The 12383-nt window shown below is 36.3% G+C and overlaps 1 protein-coding gene across 5 annotated transcripts in view; it reads left to right on the top strand.

Moving 5' to 3' along the window:
- Window positions 1–865: 865 nt before the first annotated feature.
- The window catches only part of LOC140166019 (sorting nexin-33-like), a 100470-nt gene continuing 88952 nt past the window's right edge, over window positions 866–12383 (top strand). For all 5 annotated transcript variants that reach the window (XM_072189393.1, XM_072189392.1, XM_072189391.1 and 2 more), the window contains exon 1: window positions 866–934. In XM_072189393.1, coding sequence (XP_072045494.1) covers window positions 920–934 — 15 coding nt within the window. In that variant the 5' untranslated portion in view covers window positions 866–919. The remainder of the gene's footprint in view (window positions 935–12383) is intronic.

The raw sequence follows: 12383 nt of genomic DNA, 5'->3' as shown, positions 1-12383 counted from the left end.
TTTAAAGATTGACATAATAGAGAATAAGCCATACTTGATTGACAAAAAGTACTAAATTTGTACCTATTACGGTTTTATGACACCAATCTTCCAAATACGACCAAACCAGGGCTGCCCGGTGAAGCAAAATGTGCATTGGAATAACACGGCGAGTTTGGATAGATGGTAGGATTTCTTAGCTTTTCTTTTTCATAAAAATGTATGTTCCCCCGTAATTAAAGCTTGCACCGGGTTGAAAATTCAGATATTTGGAAAAGAATAAGTAATTGAAACATAGAGCAAACTTGTACTAAAATCATAGCTTTTATACCGGGTACTTTTTGATATATGATGACGCTAACTAGTTCATCCCCTATAGCTACAACACAGCGCTACCAGTAAGGTTCAATTGCCTATTGTGAGTGCCCCTGTGTTGTGTGCATACATGTAGTTAACAATAACTGCATGATGATTAGTTTTGGCAAAGAATAACCAGGAATTAAAATGGTAGAATAACCAAATAATTACAATTTGACCAAAGTGTAAGAATGAATAAATGCTGAATGAATGAATGCTGAATGAATGAATGAATGAATGAGAGAATGAATGAGTGAATGAATGATTGAAATAAATAAATAAAGGAATGAAGGAATGAAGGAAAGAATGAGTGAATGAATGAATGCTAAATGAACTCGGAATTGTTGAATGAATGAATGAATGAATGAATAAGTGATTGAATGTAAATAATCTCCTTTCTTTCTTTCTTTCTTTCTTTCTTTCTTTCTTTCTTTCTTTCTTTCTTTCTTTCTTTCTTTCTTTCTTTCTTTCTTTCTTTCTTTTTTTTCTTCCTTCCTGCAATCTTTCAAGTGCAAAGGCGCCCCCAATCAATCAACGGAAACGACCTGTCATAAAGGTCACGTGACCCCACAGAACTTCCAAGATGGCGCTCCTTCAGGTGAGTTCGTAAACTTTTAGGGCTAGCCAAATATCAACCAATTTCCTTTATTTCAGGAAGGAATTGAAATAATTGTCTCAAATGTAATAAGCTAACACCATTGTTAATGTTAAAATAGTGTTGCGAATTAAGTAATGTGTTGTTTCGACAATTTGAGTAACATTATGTGAGACGGTGGGCGTTGTTGTTGTCATCACGATCGTATCCGTTGAACACATTGTATACTAAAATGCAGAAAACCTTAGACGAGCGCGTATTGTAAGGATACATCGCGTATATACTGCGTTGCACGCACTTGTCTCTGATTGGCTGCTAAGGCGATATATTGTTGCTGAGTGGAAATTTATGAATGAACTGTGCGCCGTACGCGTTGTTAGCGCCGAATTTGCAACATCACGGTAGTCGCGCTCGTAAAAGGTTTGCTGCATTTTAGTATAGTGTACAGGTTGTACGTATACGCAGTGTCAATGAATGTGCAGTTGTGCACTTGCATTGTAATATAATTTTAATGATGATCGCAATTTATTCTGTTGTTGTTGAATGTGAAAGAGAACTGAGAGTAGTGTGTGCTGTGTGGATCCTACATGTAAAACCAAAGAAAGGAAAATACTTGTCTGCAGGGTTGTCAGGACCAAAAAAGTACTGGTTAAAATATTGAAGGCGAAGCGTATAGCGAGTGAAGCTCTCGCGCCGCGCACTATCTTTTTAGTGACCGCTAGGGATTGGGGAATAGGCTTTGAGGGTACCACCCACTAAAAAAAAAATTTCTTGCTCTTTTTATGATGAAATATCATCATCCACTTCGAAATGTAAAAAAAAAAAAAAAAAAAAAAAAAAAAAATTGTGAGTGCGGATTTGCCCCGGACAGTGCCGGATTTGCCTTCCCGACCCGGCGCCGTCGGCGAGTGACAACCCTGCTTGTCTGAGACTTTTAAGTTTTATGAATGAAACTGTGGAAAGCAAAACTTGAGCACTTGACTGACAAGCAATACATGAAGTTGAACGTGCATGACATGTGAATCAAATACATGCACGGGACAGGTTCCTATACAGTCATGACAGTCATTGAAGGCCGATGACACACACATTCGATAAGTGTACAAGCAATGTTTTATTTTCAAAGCACACTGACTAGTCTAGTGTCAGTCACCATGCTCACCCCCCCCCCCCATGCTGTCATGTGCTGTGTTAATAATTAGCATGGTCAGTGACACCACACTAAGTCAAACGGGGGAAAAAGTTCTCATCTGTCAGATTCCTAAATATACTACTCTTACCATTAAGATATCCTAATATTAATTTTAGGTACGGGTTACCCGGTACGATTACCATATTCACGTATGTAGCATGCATTTTACTACTAGGGTTGTTTGATTGAAATCTCACCGATTTAAATCATTGATTCAAATCACGATTTCAATCACTTGATTTTTATTTTAAATCACTGATTTAAATCAACTTTTTCATTTTTTACCATTTTTGATAAATGTAAGTTTATTGCTTTCTTAAATTGACTCAGCCCTCGAATTAAGGATCTGAGTGAAGGGGCACAGCAACTTTTTTAGGGCAAGTTGATAATTGCCTTGGATTTTCACTAAAAAGGCAAGGCAGCATGGCAGTTTGTAATATTTCAAGAGGGCATCATTGCAACAGTTGAAAATTTGAGAAGGGCACCAAGGCAATTTCTCAAAAGTGAAGAAAACACACACAAACATAGATAAATGATTTTATAATGAAGGGGCAGGGCTGGGGCACCGACAGCAACTTCATATTTAGAGGGCACGTCAAGTGACTGCCTTGGGTAAAGGACATATTTTGAGGGCATTACGGCAGTGGGGATGGGCACCCACGGCAAAATGCCATGGGTGCCGTGGGTTACGGTAATTTGAGGGCTGAATTGACTGTTTTGCTTCATTCCTAATGTTTCTACAACCTTTGGATACAATTAAAATACCTCTATATGATTATGATGGCGTTACTTTATCTATTCCTAAAATTCATTTTCAAGGTGCAGAATTCAACAGGTTTTTTCCCATGATTTTACCAATTTTTTTTCTTTGATTCCCATGATTTTACCAATTTTTTTCTTTGAAATTTTCACATGTAAAAACATGTTTTGATTTTTTGTGTAAATACCTGGTAGGATTGTGCATATGACTAGCATTCCACTATATTAATAATCAAATTAAGTAATTCTTGGCCAAACTGGAACACTGTGAACGGACTGAACGCTAGTGGCTCGCGATAAACACACACGAATATAGCGTGGTACAGAAGAAAGTATACACGCGCCTTACACTGTGTACACGCTTAGTACACTACATGGACGCAACGCGCATGTTCCAGTTTGGCCAAGAATTACTTAATTTGATTATAGTACTCTTGACTTTATCCTGGGGTATAGCAAAAAATACAAAAAATTGATTTAAATAAAAAAATCCGATTTAAATTAAAAAAAATCAACAACCCTGCATTTTAGACATTGAATTATGCATGCATCATCAACAAGTGCAGGTTCTTTGAATCTATCATGTAGTCAGTCTACGGATCTGTTGGGTTACAGTTAGGGCTCAACCGATTATCGGATCGGATATCGTATCGGTATTTTCGATATCGGTATCGGATCAGATATCGTTTGAAGAACCACTGGACCTATTCTGAGGTGCTAGGATTATTCACAGTTTTGAAAAAGTTACAGTTTGGTATCCTTAATAATGGGCACATCATGAATTGGTCATCTTTTGTGTAACAATCAGCGTGTTTATAGTGAATATACCGCATTTTGAGTATACCGTATACGATAATCCTTGTATATGTACCGATACCCTTGCTGTTTATAGTGAGATGTCATGTCCACAGTTACCGCACAAATTATATATCAACTAACATTATCGTGCATTTGCGATGACCCCGAGGTCACACAGGGAATGTGTAAATATTGTGGGGCGAGCTCCGAGCTGTAAACAGCCCATTCAACAATATGATCATGGCGGTGAACATGTAGCATACTTGGCAGTGGGGTTTGACCCCCACCCTTTTTATTTTACCCCCACCCTTTTTATTGTATGTACCCTTTATATTGACAATTCCTGACCCCCACGCTTTTTACTGAGGCACCCTTTATACTGAAAATTCCTGACCCCCACCACTTTTTGCTTTTCCCCTATTTGTAAACGTTGATGAAGTCACAGGCAATTTGGTTCAAGTAAATCAAGTACGCCAAATTCTGCACCTATCATCACACGATAACCTAGTGGATGTAAACATGCATCAAATCGAATTTTATCTTGCGATCATATGGTTTGCTGGCAGTGGTTTGGCACTTTATTCTTGTGGTTTGGTTTGGCACTTACTCTTGGAAACTAGGATGATTTTATCATTCAATGAAAATATATTGTAAGCTGGCACTCCCACCCTTTTTATTTTACTCCCACCCTTTATATCAATCCACCCTTTTTACCAACAAAGTTTAAACCCCCACCTTTTTAAGGATTTTCCAAATTTCCAAGTGGCACCCTTTAAAAAGGGTGCCCTGCCAACAGTGTGTAGCTTCTGTATTGATAACTCTTGGGGGTTGAGAATCGTGGAAGGGTGGAATATCAACAAAATTATATTTTCCTTTTCTGAAAGCTATGCAGCTCAAAATAAATATGGATTCAGATTTCAGAAAGACATTAGTTGGGCCCTTCAAACAAATTAGGAAGAAAGAGTTTGTTATCCCTTGCACACAGAGTGGTCAAATATTGTAAAATAATTAAATTTTTATGACATTATCTATCAAAACTTTTTCCCCTCCATTTCTGGCACTAAGCTAAAAGCATAATTGAATTGATGAATTCCTCGTCAAATTTCCTTTAAAAAAGTTGGGCCATTTAGTAATGTCTGAACATTACGTGCACACTTTGTACAGCAACATGATAGGAAAACTGTCTTTTAAAATGAGCATTTAATTTGGCAATTTATTGTTACCGGGTACATCTTTTGATACAGTTGATCTGCTAAGAGGTAGATCTACAATCCAAGATGATGTGCAATTTGTGGTTGTACTTTTTAAGATACAAAGGTTTTAAGTTTGCCATATTTTTTGTGTTCAACCCTATATGGGGCTCACCTGCCCCGGCTCCTCCATTGACACATCTTACAAGTATAAATCTCAAAGTAGCAAGTCCAATTGACTTTGGAGTTTAGTTTTTGTATTTGACAAAGAACATAATTATCTACCAGTGGCATAGCCAAGGTACAAAAGGGGACAACTGCCCCCTGAAAAGTGTTGCCCCCCTGTGGGATGGTGACCGCCCTGATATTTAAGATTTGTAGGCCTTTTTTGTTCTTTTTTGGCCTCCCCCTTAAAAGTTGTCTTCCCCCTCCCTTTGCCCACCCTCTGAAAAAGTGCTGGCTACGCCACTGTTATCTACAATAGGTATTATACTTATAGAATACACCAAACCTGATGTTCGAAGAAAGCACCTCCATTTTTGGGTGACCTATTTGTGACATGAGACCATAATGCAAACCATTGCATGTATGGTAACTACGGTAATTATTTTTTCAATTTTTTTCCCAAGGTGCTTAACAAAGTAGTTTTTCGTGGGTATGCACGATACTCGCAATACGTATCATGTTTAGGGTGTCAAAAACATGAAAAATTGGAAAAAAGGGTAGCAAAATTGCAATGTGCTAATATGCCGAAAGGGCATGTAAATTGGACAGATGAGGAGACAAATATGAAAGGGGAAATGATCTTCAAAACGCATGTGTGTTTTACGAAAATATCGCAGCACAATTTTCCGTTTGGCGCATCCGGTGTGCACCTGGCCATTTGATTGAAGTTCATGAATTGAGCCATGGGGCCTGTGAGCCAATCCTTCTTTAGGATATGAAATTTGATGCAAGGAATAAAATCCCTGATTAGTGTGTGAAAATAGGTGTGCGTTACCTGTAATAGGGTATCGTTTTGGCCAAGGGTTAAATACTTGTTTAGGGTGCTTTTCAAAAGTTGATTATCACAGATGGTGTACAGGCCACAAAAAATAAAACTTGCATGATATCCAAACCGTTTTCTTTAGTGATGTGGTCGGCACCGTTTTTATTGTCGACATGTCGATATAATTCGTATACCAACGTCGACAGTGTGTCGACATAAAAAAAATTCTAAAAAAAAAAAAAAAAAAAAAAATTTTTTTTAATTTTCAAAAAATATTTTTGGCAAAAAAAGAAAGTTAAAGGCAAAAACTGACTTGTTATTCAAGGTTTGAAACCAGAGAAATACTGCTACTCAAAAAAAAAAAAAAAAATGCCAATTTTTTTTTACAAAGTTGGAAAAAGTTGTACATTTGAATTACTTTTGTTTCTATTGAACAGCTAGCAATGCATACTAATTCAATGTGTCCCTGACTGTTCAATAGAAGCAAAGGTAGTCAAAATGTACAAGTTCATCCAACTTTGTAAAAAAAAATTGGCATTTTTTTTTTTAGTAGCAGTATTTTCTGGTTTCAACCTTGAATAACAAGTCAGTTTCTATAACTTGCTTTTCTGGCCAAAAATATTTTTGAAAACTAAAAAAAAAAAAAAAAAAAAAAAAATTTTTTGTCGACATGATTTTTTTGATGTCGACATGTCGGCATACGTGCCGACGTCGACATTATGTCGACATAAGGCATGTCGACCACATCACTAGTTTTCTTTTCAGAGCGGGTTGAAAAGAGAAATCCTGTCTCGTCAGGAGTGTTGCATGTTACATCAGAATTCAACTTAATTTTTTTCATACACCAAGGTGGCAATATTCATTATATTACTTTTTACCTTTATTAGTGCATTGTGATAGGAACTCAAAAACAAGAAATATATTTCCATTGCTTGAACATGTTTGATACAGCTATCTATATTATCAATTTCAGGAGTGTTACACAGAATTAATTAATTGACAATAATTCAAAATTATGAAGAAATTACCAGTCTGTTGGTGTTCTTTTAGCCCTGAAAATATATTCCTGATACCTTTATCATATTCAAGAAATAAGTACATAAAATTCAAAAACAAGATTTTTAAGATTTTAACAAAATGTTACACTCCTGACAAGTGACAATTAATTGTAAGTATTTAGGCTCAACAATAAAATTGAACTAATGTGACTAAATTTTTCCCCTTTTTGAGATGGCCATAGATAATGTCACCAAAAAATTACAAAAACTACTTTGGAAAATATGATTTGCAAATTTATTTATTTGAGGCTCTACTCAGAGATGCCAGTCTTCAGGAAATTTCTGGATTCCAGGAAATTTTGCTCAGATGTTTATGTGCAAAAGTATACACAAAAGTAAATTTTCAGGAAATTTTCAACCATTTCAGGAAATGTTGTCATCAACCACTGGCATCTCTGTACAGTTACTGTAGCAAAGTGTCAGGAGTGTTACAAAAACACTCAAACTGGGCTCAGAAAATAAAATTGAACGTAAGTCACCTAAATTCTCTGCCTTTTTTGAGAGGGCCATACATTGTAGATGTTGTCAACAGAAAATTACAAAGACTTTAGAAAATGTAGTTCATAAATATTTGAGGCCATACAGGTACTATACAGTGTCAGCAGTGTTACACAATAGCACTACTTTGATGGATCTTTACATCAATATGAAGAACAATGTGATGCTAAAGACTATTTTAGTTCAGAGTCTAAGTAATTCTGAAAACTCAAAGAATTACATATATGCATAATTTTGTCAAAATATAACAAGGAATGGCATGGAACTTTTGTGTTATGTTTCTGAAGATTTTAGACTACTTTTGCCAATAAACCAGTTGAAAAAAATATATTTAGTAACATTACTGATGTAATTGTTTGATGTTTTCTTGAATTGAATTCTTGAATTTAGGTATGTTTTGCTTACAATAAGACAACAATTACAACTCTGTAATTTTGACCCTTTTGTCACATTTTGGTGCCATTATTTATACCCATCCAAAGTGAAGGTGTGCATCCTTCCTTGCATCACAAACCTGGTGAGGCGCCGGGAGGTTCTCAAATTTTGGGGGAGGTCGGGAGGTTCTCAACTCAACCCATGTTTTTTTGCAAACAAAAGGGAAAGAAGAAATGAAAAAGGAGAGAAGATGAACAAAGAAGTCACTTGCTACTCCCAGGATTCGAACCTCCTACCTAACGGTATGAGTGAGTCCGGGAATCGAGTCCCGCCGAGAAGCTTAAATACCGGGCAGGAAATTAAAAAAAAAAAAAATCTTTATTTTTTCGGTTTTGTAGTGTCCCCGGACCTAGACGTAAATGGTAGGATCATTCATGGTTGAATGGTTTTGCAATTTCGGGTACCCGGTTACCCGTCCGAAAAATGCACCAGGTACCCGGGCACAAAATTACCTGAAAATCACACCCCTACTCCTACCCCTCGCATGCCATGCAGAAGAACATGTTTCAACCTGTAACCTCAGGGGTTGCTGCACTGGTCCCGCCAGCGATTCCCTGGGTATATGACTTAGGCTGATTGTGTCATGGCATCAAGTGGAATGCATGCATGCGCAATGCTTTTCATAGTTAGCTTTATTGAGTTTCAATCAGGTTATGGTTAATGTTTATTTCAGAGCTGCTGAATTTGACAATCATGGCGCTCACATGGCAAATTTATACATCATATCACAGTACATCTGGTAAATTCACAGCCCCTTGAGAAGTTTGACTGAAATCCATTCATAACTTGATATTTATATTGGACAAAAGAACTTGAAAACTCCACATTTTATCAGCTAAAATGGAGCTATTTGACCACCAAGTTTTTGTGAAATCAGTGCTTCCATATGTTGCGCCGTGCATGCAGATAAGGGATGCGTAGGCAAAGTGTATCTGTGTTAACAAATTGTGCGACTTCACAAGGTGATGCGTTGTTGCGTGTGTGTTACACCACTGGTTCAACAAAGATTTTCTTTCCTTTCAAATAGAACCCTGTCCCATCAGCCTTTTAGAATCAATGGACAGTAAAATATATTTAATAACTTATATTTGTCAGAAATTCCTTTAATTGTGAGTACAAGAAATGCTTAGAAAATAGAAATATTACCGGTATTTCAATAATTGGCTGTATATTAAAAATTATAAAAGCAAGCAAACCTAACCTAATCCTAGTCTAGCTTCTTGCTACTTGGAAAATTCAAACTTGAATCATGACGTCTTCAAATGAAAAGTTGTAGTTTTAAAACTAAATATTACACTACAGGTTTCCAACTAGCTTACAAGTGCTACATGTATTCCCTTCACTTTTGGAGGCTTCAATTCCCTGGCCTCCTTGCTGGGTATTGGTAAAGCAATGTACAGTGTGGTGAGTTAACTGAATGACTCATTGTTGCCTTCCTTTCCTGGCCGACTAGGCTGGGGGTAAAGTGAAGAACTACAGACTAAACTGACTGACATTAAGGAGAAAGGAAATACGTAAATAGTGCTAGTTTTGAAGAAGAAAAAAAGTGTGTTGTCTGATTTTTAAAAAGGTTGAGGCTCTTTTGCAATGTATTTTAAGATCTTGCATCAAGCAAACACAGTTTTTGTGTGCATTTCAACTTGTTTTAATTAGACGCTATATTACATGTTGATGGTAAGAAACCGGGTAAAGGTGTCTGTAGTATCAAAATATAATTTTTACAGTAATAATATTTATAATTATTATTACTGTTAGGTAGGGAAGGGTCATCCAAAGGAAAAGACCTAATGGCATCATGAGTTGTGTGTCCGTGCGTCAGTGAGTCCGTCAGTCAGTCAGTGTGTCCGTCAACAATTATGTAAGGTCTCATATGAACAGTTCAAGTACTATTGCAACCAAACTTGAGTTATAGCTGCACTATTCTGAAACAGTTAACATCCAGTTGCAACCAAGCTTGAGCCAAAGCTGCATTATGGGAGCTTGTTACGTTTTTCAATGTCACATACTGAGGTCAAATGTCATTTGAGGTCAACTTGTAAAATTGGCTGATGACAAAAAGTGTTTCAGAAAATGCAAAAAAAATGTTTCACATGAATATTTACTATGTGTAATGTTCACTACCCATATCTTCGGACGACCTATCTGGGGCCCCCATCCCCATATTTTTTAGAATTAATAATGATGATGATGATGCTAGTATTTTTAAATATCACAACAGCAATTGAGCAAAAAGAAGAAGATGTCACTCAACTTTGAGTTTTTTTAAAAATATTTTGGAGTTCTATATGCTAGTATGTGATGTCACTACGTTGTTATATCAACCTTTATTCAGGAATGCAAAATACAAAATATAAGCAATGCAAGAATACAAGGAGGAACAAAAACCCAGGACAAAATCTGGACAAGATCTGGACAAGATGCCCAATATACTGAAGAACAAAGAGTGGGAACCAGGGCATAATCCCGGGGGCATAATTTAGTGTCAGAATTTTGCATAGCAAAATTGTGTAGCAATACATTGCAATGGTATGTTTGTGTGATTGCATAGCAATTTGGCTAGATTGTGTAGCAAAATGCGATGTGATACCAGTTATATTATGCCCTGGTGGGAGTTTGTACATTTTGAAGATGTTGTATGCACAGGAAATAAACATTTAATATTTGTAATTGAACATTTAGGTAATTGTTTTATTTTCAAGTTAGCTGGAAATGAAATGAAAAATTAACAGCTGTGATGGACTGTAATCTGAAAATGTAAATTTGTTTATCAGTAGTTTGGTCGATGTTGTTGTTAGTTTAGTTTGGGTTTCCCCATTTGAAACCCCAGTACTATGTCAACCAATTGCAATTATGTAACTTGTGTCATAAGCCAGTTGATACATTGATGACGAGTAGGTCTGGAGTTGGCTGTTCGTAGGGTGTGTTGAGGAGGATGGAATAGGTTGGTTTCTTGTTTAGAGATTTTGGGTTTTAAAATGTTGCATGAATATTGTTTTGTTGTGAACCTATAAAGTTTGACGAAAAATATTTGTAGTGTGCCACATGGATCATATGGATCCAGTAGCGTAGGCAGGGGGCAGAGTGCCCCCCTGACAAAATAAAGTGAAAGGGAAAGTGCTTTTACTTACAAATTTTTGCATGCTACACATACACATTGCCCTTTTTTAAACTTCAAAGACTTATCTTGTACATTCCCACTGATAATACGGGTCAAAATGATGCAATTGAGAATACGTTTTTGTCTCCCCCCAAAAAAAAAATAATATTTTGCCCCTCTGACCAAGAAAGCTGGAGTACGCCCCTGCTGGAATCACAATTGTAAATATTCTTTTTAGTGAGATTTAGACAAAATTTGGGACCTTCCCCACAAACTTGTGTTAAATTTGTCTTTAAAATTTGAAAGAAAAAAAGAATTGCTCAAAAATGTTAATCTCTAGATCTGTGTTGAGTTTTTGAATATTAAAATTTATAATATGTCACACTTATGTTTGAAATTGTGAAAAATTAATTGCAAATATTTCCCCCTCCAGACTTTGTAATTGATTTTCCATTGATTTTCAATCATGACAATGTAATTTCAATACTATACAATGTTGGATCACCAGTATGTTACATATATGCACATGAATATATAATTAATGAGAGGACTCTATCGCATAAGCGTGCACAGGGGGTGTCTGAGGGGACGTGCCCCCCTTAGAAGCTGCAATTTTTTTTTTTTTCAAATCGGGATTGGTGCAATTTGGTGCACACTTTTGTTGAATTTGGGATTCTTCTCTTTGCTAAAAAGTGGGGGGGGGGGGCTGGGGGGGTTTTGTCGAGACAAAATCGGACAAACTATTAAATTAAATTAGCGCAGATTGCCCGAGGTGGTCATTTAAATTAAATGCATTAATGGCAAAAAATAGCAGTAAAAAATAAATCAAAATATAGCCAATATCTTTTTATCAAAAAACAATTTTAGAGTAATAGCATTATTGTACATAGCAGAGTCCAAAGTACAATATGATGAAGCATGGGTTGTGCTAGGCTCTGTAAATGAACAACCCAGATGAACTGACATATTCTAAACATGATTTATTTTGATCAAATCATACGTGCTCATTCGTGCTCGGGAAACAAGTTACACATATGATAAGATTGATGGGCGTTTAACAGGGTTTCAACTGAGTACTCCATACATTTCTGTGTAGACATTGCAACTGCCTACCATGTTGAATTTTACTAGTATCCAACTGTGGATAGTTCAGTTTTCACTATCCAAATGTAGATACACTAGAGTCCGAAGTTTACCGTTTTCTAAAATCCATTTTCGGTGTTGTAATCTGTGTTGTAAAATGTGTAAATCTGTGTTGGCTAATAAGGCTTAAAATGTAATAAACAATGATTTTAATGTCACAATAAAATGTTCAATATCGCGATCAATATGCTCTGATTGGAATATTCTCATGATAATAGACCGACTGTTACGATGTTTGGAAGGATATAGGGGGGTCATGCCTTGGTAATATACCTTTATTTCAGTATTATTAAA

Source organism: Amphiura filiformis, chromosome 12, assembly GCF_039555335.1.
Source record: "Amphiura filiformis chromosome 12, Afil_fr2py, whole genome shotgun sequence".
NCBI lineage: Eukaryota > Metazoa > Echinodermata > Ophiuroidea > Amphilepidida > Amphiuridae > Amphiura > Amphiura filiformis.
Note: the sequence above shows the minus strand (reverse complement) of the source record. Positions and strands in the feature narration are given on the sequence as shown.